General features: G+C 43.1%; 1 protein-coding gene across 2 annotated transcripts in view; it reads left to right on the top strand.

Annotated features, from left to right (window-relative positions):
- Positions 1 to 3,958: 3,958 nt before the first annotated feature.
- Positions 3,959 to 18,693, top strand: part of BUD13 (BUD13 homolog) — a 17,233-nt gene continuing 2,498 nt past the window's right edge. Inside the window, exons 1-9 of one of the 2 annotated variants that reach the window (XM_006761578.2) lie at positions 3,959 to 4,132; positions 5,830 to 5,923; positions 9,418 to 9,502; positions 10,482 to 11,321; positions 13,045 to 13,349; positions 14,965 to 15,070; positions 15,405 to 15,543; positions 16,043 to 16,227; positions 16,560 to 16,641. In XM_006761578.2, the coding sequence (XP_006761641.1) occupies positions 3,978 to 4,132; positions 5,830 to 5,923; positions 9,418 to 9,502; positions 10,482 to 11,321; positions 13,045 to 13,349; positions 14,965 to 15,070; positions 15,405 to 15,543; positions 16,043 to 16,227; positions 16,560 to 16,641 (1,991 nt within the window). In that variant the 5' untranslated portion in view covers positions 3,959 to 3,977. Of the gene's footprint in view, positions 4,133 to 5,829; positions 5,924 to 9,362; positions 9,503 to 10,481; positions 11,322 to 13,044; positions 13,350 to 14,964; positions 15,071 to 15,404; positions 15,544 to 16,042; positions 16,228 to 16,559; positions 16,642 to 18,693 lie in introns of both variants that reach the window. The other variant, XM_015562480.1, reaches the window with a different exon arrangement.

Below are 18,693 nucleotides of genomic sequence, written 5' to 3'. Positions count from 1 at the left end.
ACACTATCTCCTGCAGTGCTGGCTGCAAGGTAGTTGTTCAAGAAAGACCTGTGGATTGAAATACTATGGCAACCCTTAGCATTTTGTGCTGCAAACGTAGCTCAGAAGAATTGCCTTAAAGGGAGAAGACTTGATAGTGCCACTCTGCTCTTGCCGCTCTACTGCACTATTCTCAAAGATCACAGGTGGGATTTTCCACTTGGGAAAATGTTCTCATATTCCATTATTTCTGTCACATTGGACAGTGGACCATTTCCCTTCTCAACCCGTCTCTTCTCTCGTGATGCTGCATCCCTGCTTTCCCCTGTACTTTGGACGTTCCTTGTGCCTCCTCCCTCTTAAATGTATTTGTTTACAGAGGTTCAGTTTTCAGACATCTCCATATTGAATGCTTTGGCACCTTAACTACTTCCATGTGGGACTGACTCCCATACATGTAGTTCACATTTCTGTGAGCAAGAGTAAGGTGTTTTAAGAATTTCAAGACTAAAGTTAGCAATGACTCAAACTATAAAGCTACAGCACTTTGAATAGGCTTCTAAGCAAATGCTCTACCCGATTAGATTGCCCATAGATGTATGTCCAACTGACTTGGGGATCTGTGTTCCCCAGGCCGTCTGATTGATCATTTGGTCTCTTGAATGACTTTCCCTATGGGATGGTTATGCTGATGTCAGGTTCATTTCCCATTGTGAAGGGGAGAAAGTGACATTTGGTTTGTCACTGTCTTGTGAGTTTGGTGTTAGGCAATCTCACAGATTCCTTCCAGTTATTGGGAATGATCACCTGAGTTTCTGAACCAGGAAAGACTGACTGAGGAGGAGGTACCAGACAGATAACCCAGCTGAGGTACCACTTGCTCTGATGGCCAAGGCCTGGAAGCCTTCAGTTTCACACTCCGCTCCATCCAGTCTCACTATGCAGCCTGATGGGGGTGAGTGTCCTACCCCTCAGCTCTGGCATATGGCATGCAGTTAATCTGTTAAATGATAATTCTCTGCAGATGCTTGCAAATTTTCCATCCTGTATTGAGCCGTGTTAGGTGACTGGAGGTGGCATGGGTAACAGGTGTGGGAAGGGTCTTGCTCAAAGGCCCGGGGAGGAGAACAGTCAAACCCCCAGCCCAAGAACATGTAGATTGAGTTTCACAACCATGATAGACGGGGAAGGTAGAGTTCGTTTGTGAGGGCACTTCTACTTCATATTAAATATAGCCACATTTAGCCAATAGAGCTGTGAACACAGGTATGGAGTGTACATCTGTCATGACGTGAACATGGAATAAATATGAAGGGCAATTGACTTTGCTAGTGGAGAGTGTTAATGTGTTCAGTAAGACTCATTGTAACGTTAGTATGTGTTCTTTGTACATCTGGCATCTCAGTTGTAGCACACTGCAGGGGATGATTCCTCTTTAAATTTAAGACAGTGTGTTTAAGACACTTGGCTTTATTCTTATGTTTAAAAATGTTTGCCCATGTCTCTGTATAGGAGAATGGAAGTGTTTTTCAGCTGTGAGGAGAAGGGCTGGTGCTGGCTGTGTGTGTTTGCTCAGGATTGAGGAAGCCCTTTAGTGCTGGTCCCTCTAATGCCTCAGTGTCCTGGTCTGTTAAATGGGGGTAATAAAAGCAGCTACTTTGTAGGGTTTTTGTAAGGATTAGTGAGTTAGTAATTGTGAAGTGCTTTTATCTATTTTTTGTTAATCCTCACACAAGGATATTTTTTCCATTTACTTTTTATTTTTTAAATATATTTTATTGATTTTCTACAGAGAGGAAGGGAGAGAGATAGAGAGTTAGAAACATCGATGAGAGAGAAACATCGATCAGCTGCCTCCTGCACATCTCCCACTGGGGATGTGCCCGAAACCCAGTCACACGCCCCCGACCGGAATCAAACCTGGGACCTTTCAGTCCGCAGGCCGACGCTTTATCCACTGAGCCAAACCGGTTTAGGCTCCATTGACTTTTTAGAGAGTGGAAGGGATGCAGGGAGAGAGATCGATGTGAAAAAGACACATTGATTGATTGCCTCCTGCATGTGCCTGACCAGGGCCAGGGATTGAATCTGCAACCCAGGTAGCTGCCCTTGAGTAGGAATTGAACCTGTGACCTTTCAGTGCACGGGCCAATGTTCTAACCACTTATCCACATGGGCCAGGATGTGAAGTGCTTTTAGATAGATGTATATTCTCATATAACAAAAATTTTAAGGTGTCTCTGTTTCTGCTTTAAACCCTTTCTGGGGAAAAGCTATAAATAAAATCCCCATTTTAAAGATGAAGGAACAGCCTCAGAGAGTTAGATAACTTGTGCAAAGTGGTGTAACTGAAGATAGAAATGGGCTGATGGGGCTGAGAGGACTACACTGCTAATGTGCGCTGGAGTAGAAACAGGAGCGTTTCCAAATTGTCTGCTGACCACAGGGCTGTGGAGTTCAGTTTGAGGATGCCAAAGGGATGAGCAGCCAAGGCAGGGTTGCATATGGGTACCGTTGGGCCCTCCAGCTAGTGAAGCCCTATGTTGGTCCAGTGTTCCCTTCCCACAAGCCTGCCTTCCTTTCTGGGCCTGTGCTGTGACCCTCATATAGCCAAGTGGTTAGAAGCTCAGGCTCCAGTGCAGTGATCTCCAAACCTACATTTGAACATGTATCCCAAGATATGTGTATTTGTAAAGTGTAACAATACCTTCTTGACTACCATACTTTAAAACAGTGACAGAAAGCCGAAACCGGTTTGGCTCAGTGGATAGAGCGTTGGCCTGCGGACTGAAAGGTCCCAGGTTCGATTCCGGTCAAGGGCATGTACCTGGGTTGCGGGCACATCCCCAGTGGGAGATGTGCGGGAGGCGGCTGATCGATGTTTCTCTCTCATCGATGTTTCTAACTCTCTATCTCTCTCCCTTCCTCTCTGTAAAAAATCAATAAAATATATTTAAAAAAAAAACAGTGACAGAAATTTAACTTATGAGATAAAAAAGAAAGTAATTTATTTCAGAAACATTGGGTTACATCTTGCACCCACTTTGCTAGTTTCTGCTTCCAAGGGTCGGTCATGTTCTGGCGGTGTGAAGTTGAGCAAATTCCTTTAACCTCTCCAAGCTTCAGTTTTCTCATCTGTAATATAAGACTAATAAGACTAATAAAACTGAGGATTGTGAGGGTTAAATGAGATAATTCAAGTAAAGCTTTTAATGCCACAAGAAGAAAACTTTCCCCCCAGAACGTGAATATTGGAATTGAGTCTCTCTCACTCCCCCTCTTGCTGTGCGGGGAGTATCCAGGTCCCTTCCATTGGCCAGGTTCTGTATAAGAGACAGCCAGGGGCTATCACTGTCAAACATTGCAAGTTACACAGCTTAGAAGCCTCTACATTCTTCATAGTATTACATTTGGTTTGGAATTCCTGATTTCTTAAAAAAAAATTTAAATTTATTTCAGAGAGGAAGGGCAAGGGCGAGAGAGAAACATCAATAATGAGATCATCTTGGCTGGCCGCAACCCGGGCATGACCTCCTGGTTCCTAGGTGGATGGTCAACCACTGAGCCACGCCGGCCTGTCAGATTTCCTCTGGAATGGTAGTTGGAAGCCTGAGAGCAGATTCCTTCTCCCTAAACACACTTACACTAATAAAACCAACAATACTATGTGCCAGACATTGTTCTAAGCATTTATAGTCCTCAGTTTGTTAAATAACCTGCCCAAGGCCACAGAGCTATTAGTTGGGGAACCCAGGTCAGATACACCAACGCCAGCGCCTGTATGTAACCACTGCATTATGTTCTGAAGGTGCCGGGGCAGGGACCGCGTGGCCACGGCCTCACGGCCACAGAGCGCCCGCTGTGTGGCTGCTGAGCGGGCAGACGGCGAGCCCACACCATCCCTGGAAGCTCGCGAGAGCTCGTCCCGGAGTCTCCCGCAGTCCCCGGCGGTCCCGCCTCTGAGGCCAAGTACCTGAAGCGCTACTTGTCCGGGTCCCATGCCGGCGGCCCAGCGGGTTCCGAGTCCAATCTCCAAGGCCGAGTACCTGAAGCGCTACTTGTCCCGGGCCGATGCCGGCGGCCACGCGGGTTCCGAGTCCATTCTCAAGCGTCGCAAAAAGCGCCCCAAGCCTGGCGGTGCCGGCGGCAAGGGGTGAGTGGGTCTAGGCGGGGCCGCCGCCCCCATTCCTCCCGTCTCCGCGGCCCGCCCTTCCTGGATCCCCGCCGGGCTGAGGGACCCCTCGGGCTGAGGGCCCCGTGAGAGAGAATCACTGATCGCGCCCCGGGCCCTGTGTTCTAGCCAGACTGTGGCCTGCATCCCTTTGCCCGCCTCTGCAGCCTCCGGTAGAGAATGCGCCCTGTGCCCCGAGAGACGGGTGAGCTGGGCCAGAGCCTGTGCTTGGTGCTCGGACCCTGCCTGCGGGGCCGCCCTGTCCCCACTTCCCGCTCTTGCCACCTGCCGGGCGCTGTGGGGCGTTTTAGACGCATATGAATTCGTAAGCTTTACGTTGCTTCCTGAAGTAAGTAATGAAGCCTTCGTGGGTCCGGATGGGCGCCAGATCCAATATAACTGGTGTCCCTTTAGGAAGAGAGGCTTGGCGGCCGTGGCTCCGTGGTGGAGCGTGACCTGTGAGCCAGGAGGTCACGGCGCGATTCCCGGTCAGGGCACAGGCCAGGTTGCGCTCACTCCATCCCCGGTGCAGCCGATCAGTGATTCTCTCTCATCATTGGTGTTTCTTTCTCTCTCCCTCTTCCTCTCTGAAATCAATAAAAATATATTATAAAAAAAAAAGAGAGAGAAGGTTGGACACAGAGACAGGCCTAGAGGGAAAAGGACCACGTGAAGGTGGAGGCTGAGCTTAGACTGTGCCCCGAGCCAAAGGGTTCCCCCTGGAGCGCAGCGGGCTTTGCTTTGCAGATACCTTGCGATTTCAGACTCTGCCTCCAGAACTGAGGGGATATATTCCTGTTGTCTTAGGCCACCCGGTCTGCCCTAGGAAACGAATATATCTCTTACAGTCTGCTAAGTCCATAGCCCGAGTCCATTGTCTTGCCTGGCTTGGCTTTCCCCTTACTCTTGCCTCTTCCTTCCTGTGCTCTGACTTGTGTGGATTCTTGGGAAACGGTGCCTTGTAGTGAAAACAGCTTGAGCTCTGCAGCGACACTGATCAGAGAGCGAATCCTCGCTGTGCCACTTTTCAGGCTGTGTGGCTTCGGGCCTCTCAGCCTTCGTTTGCTTATCTTTGAAATGAGAGTTATACCGAATGATATCACTTGTATTAAATGGTGGTGGTTGTGGTTAGAGATGTACAAAGTGATCTTGGCTGTTCAGGGAATAACTTCACCCATGGCAGTCGTCATTATTTGCGGTCAGACCTAGTGTATCTGTGTGACGGGTATTTACTGAATACCTCTTATGCCAGTTGCTGCAGGGTGACGAGGATGCCAGTCTGAATGAGAAAGCCTTAGTCCCTATCCTGATGGAGCTTGTAGTCTAATGGGATTCAGGCTTTAGACAACTAATTTTGCAACTAATTGATGTCTTTCCTTTGTGATAAGTGCAATGAAAGCACTTCAAGAACGTGTAACGGGTTCTTAGATGGGAGAGTAGTTAGGAAGGTATTCTCAAGGAAGTTATCTATTAGGTTCTTAAGAATGAGTAAGAGTTTCCCAGTAAAGAATGAGAACAGTAGGCAGAGAGAAGGGACTGAGTGTGTGAAAACTGATGTGGTAGACCTTGCAGTATCTTGTAGGATTTTGAGCTTTATCCCAAAACCAATAGATAAGTGTGCATAGGCTGTTACCCAAGAACGTTTCTCCTTTTTTATCCGCCCCCCCCCCCCTTTTTAGAATGCGGATTGTGGACGATGATGTGAGCTGGACATCTATCTCCACCACTAAACCTGAAAAGGAGGAAGAGGAAGATGATGGAGATTTGCCTGTGGTATGTATCTTTTGAGGCTGTAAGGACTTTGAAATTCAAGCCTTTCAACCTCAACTCCCAGTGCAGGGCAGGGTTGTAAGAGGGAAAGTTGGGCAGAGACAACTTCCAAAGAAGTACTATCTTCTTTTTTATGGACGGGCCCATCAAACTAAAAATGGGAACTAATCCCAGAGAGAGGCAGGACTCCTCAGCGTCAGTGATAGAGCCATGATAGAACTAGCCAGGTTCAATGTGTTGGGATGGACCTTAAAAACAGTGCTCAGGTTCAATAGTAGGGAACTTTCTCTTTGTTTCTTTCATTCATGATTCAACTAAACTTTAAAATTTGTGTGCTCTTGTGTAAGAACTGGAGATATGTGCATTAATAGAACATAGTGTCTGTACTCTAGTGGTCATACTCTAAAATGGGACTTTCAAATAATTTCAGTAATATGATAAATGTTGGAGCTATAGTTCACATACGTACCAAGTGCTATTAGAGCACAGGGGAAGCAAGCCACTTTTTATTCCATTGGGAAATTCTATGAAGGATGTAAATATCTGATATAAATTTTGAGAGCTTGTTTGGAGGTTCTAGCAGGGGAGCGCAGCTACTCGTATACCCTTGACCGAAGACCGGTCCTCTCCTCGGGGGGGAAGGTCGTCCTCTTCGACCGAGTGCGCAGCTTCGGGAGGGACGCACATGGATCGGTGAGGGAGGAGGGGGACACCCGCCTAGCCAGCCAGATCAGCCGAATCAACCCTGGCGATCAATGGGGTGACAGATGTCGCAGCCAGATCGCCCTCACATCCTGATATAAATTTTGAAGATAAGAACGAGGTGGACAAAAGCATAGGCAAATAACCTAGCATTGGTATGGAACCTATGCCGAGAATAACTGAGAAACAGGTGAAAAGGAGAGTTGTTGATAGGCTGAATTGTAAAGTTTTAAAGATGAATTCCAGATGAATATATTTAATGTTAATCCTCAGCATATTCTACAATAGATTACTTAAAAGATGATTTGTTAGTAATTAAAAGGGAAACAGTGATCAAAAGGAACCAGAATGTTAGAAACAACCACTTAAATCTAATTAATGTTCACAACATATGTTTTTATTTTTTTATGTTATAAAAGCCAAATATACTTATAGAATATTTGGAAAGCAATACGGGACTATAGAATATTTGGGAATTTTAAGAAACGTGAAAGTTTTAAAAAGACTATAAAAATCACTTATACTGTGACTATCTACAGGTAACAACGTCTAACATTTGGATGGATATCTCTTTAATTCATAGATTATACATACTTTTATTTATTTTTTTCAAATATAATTGGGATCATACTGTACACAGGTTTTGAGCCTACTCTTTCACTTAATAATATATTGTGAATACTTTAGTAAGACTTTCAAATATTCTTTGAGAATGTGATTTTTAATGGTTGCATAGTAGTTCAGTATATATATTGTTTTTAAATGTTCTATTACTGGACATATGGGTTGTTTCCTTTCTTAAAATACCATAATGCTTTGATAAACATCTTGTTCACAAATAATCCCTTATTTCTTTATTCCCATGAAGTGAAATTACAGCCCTTTTGAACTATAGTCTCATATTGCTTTCCAAAAGGTGGTACCAATTCACACTCCCACTGGCAGTGTATGAGAATGCCAGTGTTTGCATTTCTTCATCAGTACTTAAACATTACAACAGCAACAAATTGGCAAACCTATTCCAGTTTGGCAGGTAAACAGTGGTATCTAGTTTCTTTGAAAAATAGTGAAATGAATAGTTTTTCTTATGTTTGTTGGGAATTTCTGTTTTATGAAATTCTTGGTATTTTGTCCATTTCTTAGAAAATTGGGATTTTAATTTTGTTTTACTTATTTGATATTTATATAAGACTATATTACCTGTTTTACATGTCATAGGTATGTTTTATCTTTTTCCTTTTCATTTATAATAGTTTTGACATGTAAAAATTGTAAATTTTATGTGATCCTCTGTTAATTTTCCTTTATAATATTATCTTTTGTCCTGTGATGGCCCTAAAATGAAAACAAGGAAGGCTTTAGCCCCACTGCTCTCTATTCTGGTTAAACTAGATCTTGGTTATTGAATTCATTTTTATTACTGCAAGACCATCACCACCACCAGAAATAATGGCAAAATAACTAGGACAACCACAATAGCAGTGGCAGCACAAAAATAATAGGTATAATTTACTGAGCATTTACCATGTACAAGCACTGCTATGCTACGTGACCCATCTCATTGAGTCCTCAGAGCAATCCTTTGAAACCTACTTTTACAAATGAGGAAATTGAGGCTTAGAGAAAATAACTTGCCAGAGGTTACACAAATACCAGCTGGCAGACCTGGGGATTTAGATCTCTGTTCATCTTTCTTGAAAGCCTGTGCTTTTAATGTCCAGTGAGAGGTCTCAAAACTAGGTTATATGAGGAATGTTGGTAGGGTCTTGGGAGAAGAGAAGTAGAGAGGAATTACCACCTGGGTTTGAATTCCAGTTCTGCCTCTTGCTAGCTTGTGATATTGAGAAAGTTATTTAACTTTGCTAAGTAATAGTTTGCTCTTTAGTATTGTGGACCCTTTCTTTGCAGGGCTATTGTAAGGATTGATTGAGATAGTAAAATGCAAAACAGTGCTTTACACATAGTTGCTATTCTGTAACGAGAATTTATGATGCCAGACATCTTTGAAAGTCTGTCATGTAGCAAGAGAGAGGATCAGTTGTCAGAGGTCAGAACTAGGGCCAATGGTAAGAAGTTAGAGGAAGGTCGATACCAGTCTGATAAAACTAAGAACTTTCTAGCACAACCTCAAAATACAGTAGACTACTAAATAACATAGTGAGTTTCATGCTAGTGAATTGATTCTCTGACAGGGAGTAATGGGTGAATAATCATTTATCAAGGATACTCTAGAGAATATTCCACATTTGTTTGCAGTTTGGATAAGTGAAATCTGGTTCTCTCTCTTAAAGATTCTGTGATTCTGTGTGCATCTTAATGACTTCTTTTTGTTGGCTTCAAGAGTGCCTGCCTTTGTAACTACCTAATACAAGGAAGGTTTCAGAGGCACCCGGAGCCCTTATGAGTGAGTGATAGGCACGACGAGGAGCCTGCCTGTTTTCACTCTGCATGCAATATAATAAAAATAAAGCGGGCAAAGGAATTTAGCTTTTATCTGACAGGTGGCAGTCGTGTCTGTGGCAAGTTGGTAAAAAAGTTTGTAATGAGTGAAGTTAACTTTTGGAGGGAAATTGATTAGTTGGAGAATGATCTAGAATTAAACCATCCAGTGGCAATCAGGGATTTATGGAGCACACATAACTGAGGACCACTGCATGGATCTTCATGTCTGTTCTGGATCAGTGTGTGTGCTGTGTATTAGGAATGGGAATGGTTATAACTTCAGGTTCTTACACAACAGTGCTCCTTGGCTGGATCCTGTGGATGTCCTCAATGTAGTGTCCTCATTGCCACAGGTGGCTGAGTTTGTGGATGAGCGGCCAGAAGAGGTAAAGCAGATGGAAACCTTTCGTTCCAGTGCCAAATGGAAGCTTCTGGGAGGTGAGTTCCAACAATAGATAAATCTAAAGGGGAAGCCTTTTTCTTTTCTTTTTTTTTTTTTAGAGGGGCGCATTGTTTTAATTTGTCACTGATCCTGAAAAATATGGCCCATGATCTCATTTCCTGCTTCTGCTACCTTAGCCTCTGTTCTTAGAATGTTTTAAAGATTTTAAAGATATTTTAAAGATTGCACGTGGACTCTGGAGTCAGACAGAGCTGGATTTGGATATTCACTCCACCACTTACTTAGCAGTATGACTTTGGCAAATTATTTAATCTTTTCGAGTATCAACTTTCTTATCTATAAAATGGAGGTAATCTTTATCTCCTAGGGTTTGAGAATTAAATGAGGTAATCTACCTTGGTATGTAGTAAGTGACCAGTAATGCTGATTATTTTTTGCTGGTGATCTCTCCTCCCCCAGTAAGGAGCGCAGAGCACTGTGCCACATAAAAATGACAGCACTCATTTTTATTGGCACAGGTTTAGTGAACATGCCTTTTGAAAGAAGAGTAAGTAAAAACTCACTTTTCTAGGCTAAATTTCAGTAGGAGCATCTGTCTGGGAACTCTACACAAATAAGGTTTTGGGAAGAGCATTGGGTTGGGAGATAGAAGACTGGGGTTCTAGTCTGTCTCTTCATCTTGGAGTTGTAATCTGAAGTAAGAAGCCAGTCAGCACCTTGGAGCTTCTATTTTCATGACTGTAAACAAGATGCCTGCCCCATTTGCCTTACAAGGTATAAGATGAAAAATGTGTTTAAAATGCTTTGCAAATTGTGTCTTGTTAGGCAAATAAAAGAGATTATTTTTTAAATGTTCATGGGTGCTGGGCCCCTAAGCAAAGGAGCTGTACAGAGTAGTTTTGGGCTTTCTGAGTAGTTTTGAGGTGTGTGCTGCTGGGGCATCTTTTGAAACTCTGGGTACTGGTGGTGAACACAGCATTTGTGGGAATCTGACTCTTTGCTCTTTGTGTTTAGGCCACAGTGAGGATCTACCTTCACACAGGCATTCCCACCATGACTCCCCGGATCCTTCACCTAGGAGGGTCCGCCATGACTCCCCGGATCCTTCTCCACCTAGGAGAGTCCGCCATGACTCCCCGGACCCTTCTCCACCTAGGAGGGTCCGCCATGACTCCCCAGATCCTTCTTCGCCTAGGAGAGTCCGCCATGACTCCCCGGACCCTTCTCCACCTAGGAGGGTCCGCCATGACTCCCCAGATCCTTCTTCGCCTAGGAGAGTCCGCCATGACTCCCCGGACCCTTCTCCACCTAGGAGGGTCCGCCATGACTCCCCAGATCCTTCTTCGCCTAGGAGAGTCCGCCATGACTCCCCGGACCCTTCTCCGCCTAGGAGAGCCCATCATGATTCACCGGATCCCTCTCTGCTCAGGAAGCATTATCGTCCTTCAGGTGTATCTCCTGGAAGGGCCCGTCATGACACACCAGATCCATCTCCTCCTCGGAGGGCCCATCACAGTTCCTCAGATATTCCTCCTCAGAGAAAGGCCCGTAACAGCTCCCCTGACACCTCTCAACCTAGAAGGACTCGGGAATCCTTGGACACATCAAAGCTCAGGAGGGCCCGTCATGACTCCCCTGATTCGCCTCCTAATGTTCCTCATTCCCTGCACAGAACCAAAGGCAGTAACGCCCCAGAAAGAGCCTCTAGCAAAACTTCTCCACATCGGGAGGGGCCAGGACCCTCTCAGCTCTCAGTCCCGAAGAGCAGCAAGTATGAATGTGACTCGGACCTCTCTCCACCACGAAAAAGGCAAGCCAAATTTCATTATGGAAATAAACAGCATGGTTCTAAAGGTGAGCATTGATTGTCCACGAGAGGGACTTGTTCCCTAGGCACTTCATTTTGAATCTTTTGTTAGGTATTTACATCTTTAGAAATGAGAATTAAGTTTCTTAGGAGAAGTTTTAAAAACTATAGGGAAATAGAGGTTGGGCTGAAGAGTTAAATATTTACAGTAGAAGAGAAGAAGTTTTTATATATCCTTTTGTTGTCCTCACCAGACATAAAAGTGCTATCTGTTTGTTGCAGAAACATCAGAATATCTAGAAAAAAATCATGCAGACTTCTGTTATTCAGAGGCAATTAGTAGTGTTGTAGCCAATGTTCTTTTTAGTCTTTTCTCTATTCATTTTTTTTAAAAGATTTTTTTTATTGATTTTGATGAGAGAGAGAGAGAGAGAGAGAGAGAGAGAGAGAGAGAAACATTGGGCAACCGAGAGAAACATTGGGCAACCTTTTGGTGCATGGCACAATGCTCAATCAACTGAGCTACCTGGCCAGGACTCTCTGTGCACTATCTATGTGTTGTATGCATTATCTTGCCTGGTTTTTTCACTTACCATTAACTTCCCCATGTCATAAGAACGTTTCTTCGTTAATGTAATTTTTATTGTATTACATAAATTTAGTTAACCATTTCCCTAATACTGCATATTTTAGGTTATTTCTAAATTTTGCTTTCATATTCCCATATGATAAAAGCCTAATATGCTAAGTGTCTGGCTGGCCGTTCAACCAATCAAAGTGTAATATGCTAATGATATGCTAAGGCCGTTCAACTGCTTGCTATGACGTGCACTGACCACCAGGGGGCAGTTGGTTCAACCGGTAGGTTAGCTTGCTGCTGGGGTCCGGCTGATCGGGACTGAGTGAGATGGGCCGGACACGCCTTGGAGCCTTCCCGCGGTCCCTCCCTGGCTGGCGAACCTTCCGCATCCCTCCCCAGCCCCGATTGTGCACTGGTGGGGTCCCTCGGCCTGGCCTGTTCCCTCTTGCAATCCGGGACCCCTCAGGGGATGTCGGAGAGCTGGTTTTGGCCTGATCCTACAGGTCAGGCCAAGGGACCCCACTGGTGCACAAATTTGTGCACTGGGCCTCTGGTTCTGTAATGAACATCTGTGTACATAAACTATTCCCATTCTAGATGATTTCCTTCTCTGCTTCTAGATAGATTTCCTGGAAATTAATTACTTCTAGATTTGTTTCCTAGGAGCTAAGTAGAAATTGATTTTCCAGGTTGTGTGTTTTAAAGAACATTGATACATGTTGCCGATTGCTTTTTTGGGGAAGTAACTTGTGATGCTTATGTTTATAATTCAGGCCTGTGTGGTAAAAATTTTTACCCAAAATGGTCCCCAGCTACTGTTTTAATTTTTAAATTAAAATACATTTTTATTCTTTAGTCTGAGGACTTCAGAATATATCCTAATTAGTTTTAACACATCACTGAGATCTGCGTGCGTGTTATTTTGCCCATTCTGAGTGTGGTTAAATATGACGTAGAGGAATATGTTGAGATCTCACACACAATCACAGTCACTGGTAACTGGGGAACAGAACTCCACATCCTGCCTCTTGGTTTTGAAAACTGTCCCTGACTTTGCTCTTCTCCTGTGTCATCTGATCTTGTGTTTAGGTTAGTGATGCATGAGGACTAAATGAATGTTGAACAGTAACTGGGTAAGTTCTTTTTAAGATTCTGACACTGGATTAAAGACTTTATTCTTCAATTTCTAGGCTCTTCACCCAGCCGTAGAAAATTTCATACGAGTTCGTCACCTCGAAGACGTCAGAGTCACATGTTGGGCTCTTCCTCCTACCCAGGTGACAATCGGAAAGCCTCTGATTCAGACCTTTCTCCTCCACGGAGGAGACCAAGTTCAAAGCCCCAGGGTTCTGATTCAGATCTGTCACCTCCACGAAATAGACCTGGGCGCCACAGCTCTGATTCTGACCTCTCTCCACCAAGGAGGAAACAGAGGGCCAAATCCTCTGATTCTGACCTGTCTCCACCTCGAAGGACTCAGCCTCTGGGAAAGAAGGTAGGAATTTTCAGGAGCCATATCTTCTCTTAGAACAGCGGTTGCCAACTGATGGTCCGTGGACACTGGTGGTCCGTGAGGTCCGAAAGGTCAGTGACCGCTGTCTTAGAGTGATTGCTGCCTTCTAGCTCTATCCAAGGCCCAGAGATCCGAGCCAGTGGAGGGGGAGGCAGATCTTGGTTGTGCAGTAAATCTAGTTCAGAGCACTGCTCCAGCTCTTTCCTTCTCTCTGAAGGCAGGACAGCCTATAATACAGCCCAGGTGAACTTGCAGATTCCAGAGTTCCTAAGTAGTGTCTGCCTTTATGTCATCTGAATTCCATAAATCTCATTTTAATAGGTTTAGAAAGACTTCCTCTTTTTTTAGTAATAAACAGAAGTGTAGTTTACTGAGTGGAGTTAGCACAAACTTTGTGTCAAATGTCACGTATTCAAATCCTATCTTTTCCACTTTGTATCTGTGAAATTTGAGCAAGGTACATAATTACCTCAGCTTCTTCATTGGTAAAATGTGGATAATAGTGTATACTTCATAAGATTATTGTGAAAATTAAATGAGTTAGTGTAAGTAAAACTTTTAGCACAGTACCTGGGACAAAGTAAACAACTTATTACAATAAATTGGAGTGCAGGTCCCTGTATTCAGAGCTTAAAGAGAGGCACTTAAAATATAAAACTACTTCATATCACCTGGAAAGTCAGTGTTTTGTTTTATTTGAAATCTATGATGAGGCCCGAGTGAGGGGGGGAAAAAACCCATGAGCCCTGAGTAACTGTTGTAAAGAACACAAGTATGAGTAAAGGAATCTCATTCCAGTGAGCTGGTTAAGAGACAGAATGCTAGAGCAGTGGTGTGCACATCTTCCTCCAGCACAGACTTTTTAGGTAGGTCTCCTCGGTAGCCCACGTGGTCCTGGCAGGGTGGACTGGCCTGTCCCTCACCCAGGAAGTGAGGTTCTTCTGTTTTGGATCACAAAGTGAGGGCTATGTTTCAGCTGGACTTCTTGATATTTTATGTATCTGTTTAATCCATATGTAATTTAATATTGATCAAATTTAGCACATGGCTTAAGGATATCAGGATATACTGCATGTTCCATTTGTGGGTTGATTTGTTATCTTGATACAAGGTGGAGTTTAGTAAAAGGTTTTGATTTGGTCAGATTTTTTCATTATCCTGAAATATATCCACGATTTAAGGATCTTAGGTTTGAATTTGCATTTTAAATGGGATTCTTTGTTAGTGTGAGTCTGTATTGGAGGCCTTAGAGCTTGATACAGGTTTCTGGTCAGGTGGCCCGAGAGTGATTCCTCATGTGTGAAATTTATATATGCTGAAAAATCAGAAATACAGATGCTTTGCCTTCCCTTTAATATCTTCTTGATTTGTATTTTTGTTTACTCTTAAATTTGATAGTACTATTGGTTTCCCATGAAACTCAATTTTATTTTTTTTTCTGTTTTGTGAATCCTGTGGCTGAGAATAAGATATAAAATGAGCGTTTTTGATTTGGTTATTGCTGATCTTCAGACAAAATGCACATAACTGTGTGTACTCATAGAGGCTGCAGCTGCATCATCTCATTAATACTGGACGCTTCCTTTCCATCGCATAGGCTGCACACATGTACTCTGGGGCTAAAACTGGGTTGGTGTTAACTGACATCCAGCGAGAGCAGCAGGAACTCCAGGACCGGGACCAAGAAGCCATGGCATTTGAAGGTAAAATTACAAAAGTGCAAAGACCAACTGAGGCTCATGTAGCTTTTCTTCTTTAAATGTAGCTTATTGTACCTGATGTTTTAAACTTTTAAGTGCTATCAAGTTTCATTTCTGCTTTTATGCATTATTTTAACTTCTCAGTGGGTCCAAATGGTACTTTTCCTTCTTGAAAAAATAATAGTTTTCAGGATCATCAGCAGTAGGTACTTGTAGTCTGACTGCAGAAGTTCTTATTTAGCATTAGAATCCCAAGTGTTTGATGTCAGCTATTAAAATATTATTTCTGATTTTAATACCTGATGTTTATCTTTAAAAGCATAATTTTCCTTTGCAGCTGAATTCCAATATGCTGAAACCGTATTTCGAGATAAGTCTGGTCGTAAGAGGAATTTGAAACTGGAACGTTTAGAGCAAAGGCGAAGAGCAGAGAAGGACTCAAAGAGAGATGAGCTGTATGCCCAGTGGGGAAAAGGGTAAGGGAACCACTGAAAGGTAAAACAAGACTACAGTGACTGGAGGGAGTTATTTCCCAGAGTCCTCTTCTGACTAGCTAGTTTATGTTTTGCCTGCAAGCTGTTTTCAGGCCCTGACTGGGGTGGCTCAGTTGGTTGGGTATCATCTCGTGCACCAAAAGGTTTGATTCCCAGTCAGGATGCATGCCTGGGTTGCAGGCTTGATCCCCAATTGGGGGTGTGCAGGGGGCCGCCGATCGATGGATCGATGTTTCACTTTCATGTTGATGTTTCTCTCTCAAAATCTATTTTAAACCTTTTTTTAAATAAAAGCTGTATATATATATCCTTTCAGTGATATATTCTGCACTTCCACTTGGTATTCTAGGAATTTTACCCTTTTCAATATTTGGCCTAGGCTTCTAGAAAGAGGTTCTCCAAATGCAGCAGTGTGTCCATGTCAGTGTAAGAGTAGAAGTGTTAAACAGTATTACAAACAATCTTGGTTCTTTTTGCCCAGCCTTGTCCAGAGCCGGCAGCAGCAACAAAATGTGGAGGATGCAATAAAGGAAATGCAGAAGCCTCTGGCCCGCTATATTGATGATGAAGATCTGGATCGGATGCTGAGAGAACAAGAAAGGGAGGGGGACCCCATGGCCAACTTTATCAAGAAGAATAAGGCCAAGGAGAACAAGGATAAGAAAGGTGAGCCTTCTGGGAATCATCAGCGGTGCAGGTGACTTATGTGTGTGTGTGTGAGAGATAGTGAGAGAGAGAGAGAGAGAGAGAGAGAGAGAGAGTCATTGGGGTGGTGATAGATAGCTAGAGAGTCATTGGGGTGGTGATAGATAGCTATGTGCAAAGAAGGCTTTCCCATACAATCTAGATTCCTTGTGTTTGGGAGTTAGGTTCCACTTAATAGAAATTTCTGTATAAAATCCCCCCAGTCCCAGCCCCAACCCCAGCCCCACTGCCTTCTAGCTCTGGATTGAATAGTATAAGTAATTGACTTGTTTCTCTCTCTCTTATCTCATTAGTGAGACCTCGCTACAGTGGCCCAGCACCTCCTCCCAACAGATTCAATATCTGGCCTGGGTATCGTTGGGATGGAGTGGACAGGTAAACCTGAATATTTCCTACATTTTTGTTTTTTCTTCCATCTGATCCTAACCTTCCCTAACTGTATGTCACTCTACACTCTGCCTCATTCTGTGCTCTAATGACTAGGTTAATAATTTGAAGTTTGCTCGCTTCTGTTTCCAAGGTCCTCAGATCCCGTTGCCATGCTTAGAACACTCTTCCTCCTTTTTCCCTTTTCCAAGCTTAAGAAGCTGTGGCCAAACAACTCAGATAGTCCTTTGTTTTTGACATTGTCACTTTTAATAATATTTTCTAAAGTTTAGGGGGTGAGTGAAGGGTGGTAGTCTGGAGCCTTCTGTATGTTGTATCTAAAATATAGCCCTTGAACATCTCTTCACTGTCTTAGGAGTGAGTTACTTGTAATACGTCACTGATCCCTACCACCGTTGTCTTTATTTTTTATGTTAATCCTCACCTGAGGATATTTTTTTCATCCAATTTTTTTTTTTAGAAAGAGTGGAAGGGAGAGTGGGAAGGAAGGATGGGGGTGGGGGGAGAGAGAGAGAAAGAGAGAGACAGACATACAGACAGACACAGACATTGATGTGAGGAGACACATCTGTTGGTTGGCTCATACACACACTGGGGCTGAGGATCTAACCTGCAACCCAGGTACATGCCATTCACTGGGAATCGAACCGGAGACCTTTTGGTGCATGGGCCAACACTCTAACCACGTAACCACACTGACCAGGGCCCTACCACCTTATCTATTCACCTGCTTGCATCTGTACCCCCATGCTCTAACTTCCTGTCCGTTACCATGGATGAACTATTTGTGCTCCTATCCAGAGTTAGCCCCTCTACTTATATGCTGGATCCTGTCTCCTTTTGTCTACTAAAAGACTTTTTCTAGCATCTAATACAATGATTTTCAAACTTTTTTGATCTTAGACTCCTCCACACTTAAAAATTATTGAGGACTCCCAAAAAACTTTTATTTGTGTTGGTTATACTTATTAATATTTCTAATATTTACAACATTAGAAATTAAACTGAGAAGTTTAAAAAGCATTTTTTGGTTCATTAAAAATAATAGCCGAAACCAGTTTGGCTCAGTGGATAGAGCGTCGGCTTGCGGACTGAAAGGTCCCAGGTTCGATTCCGGTCAAGGGCATGTACCTGGGTTGCGGGCACATCCCCAGTGGGGAGTGTGCAAATAAAAAAATAAAGCCAGCCCTAGCTGGTTTGGCTCAGTGGATAGAGTGTTGGCCTGCGAACAGATTCCAGTCAAGGGCATGTACCTTGGTTTCGGGCACATCCCCAGTGGGAGGTGTGCGGGAGGCGGCTGATTACTGCTTCTCTCTCGTCGATGTTTCTAACGCTTTATCTCCCTCCCTTTGTCTCTGTAAAAAAATCAATAAAATATATATTATTGCATACATACATACATACATACTTGCAAGTCCATTATATAATAAAGTAGGTTTTATGAATGTGTATATTTAAAAATTGACAAATTAGTTTACCTGTTTTTACTTATGTAGACACATTTGTGTAATTAAAATTATGTATGAAAAGTTTAATTTTCACAGAAAAGTTTATATATATGTTACTGTAATTTTAAATTTATACTGAATAGGCCTAGTAAATCGGTCCAGCCACCTTGCGTAAACAAATGTACACGGCTGGGGCATGGCTGAGCGCATGTCACTGGTTAAAACTGCTGCAGAAAGTCACGTCACATGACAACAGAACCAATAACCTTGCTTGGTGCGGTGTGGTCACATGCAAATCCCTGAACATTGTTTAAGAGTGGTGACTCTTGGATTTAAATATGTAGACTGTAGTTGTAGATATGTAATACTTACTTATGTCAGCAAAATTACTACAGTGTTTTTTTCCAACCTGGCCTATTTGCTAAAATTTGTTAAAAATGACAGTGAATTAATACCAAAAACATTAACCTATTAACTTAATTATAAGCAAGTCTTGGTTAAAAGCATTTTAAAATTAACAGGGTGTTAATTTTCACATATGACATATGGACTGGAAAGTTTTGTCCATTAAAGATGAAGTCCATTAAATTGA

The sequence above is a fragment of the Myotis davidii genome, unplaced genomic scaffold (genome assembly GCF_000327345.1).
Source record: "Myotis davidii unplaced genomic scaffold, ASM32734v1 scaffold97, whole genome shotgun sequence".
NCBI classification, from domain to species: domain Eukaryota; kingdom Metazoa; phylum Chordata; class Mammalia; order Chiroptera; family Vespertilionidae; genus Myotis; species Myotis davidii.
The sequence above is the reverse complement of the archived record's forward strand: the minus strand, read 5'-3'. Positions and strand labels throughout refer to the sequence as shown.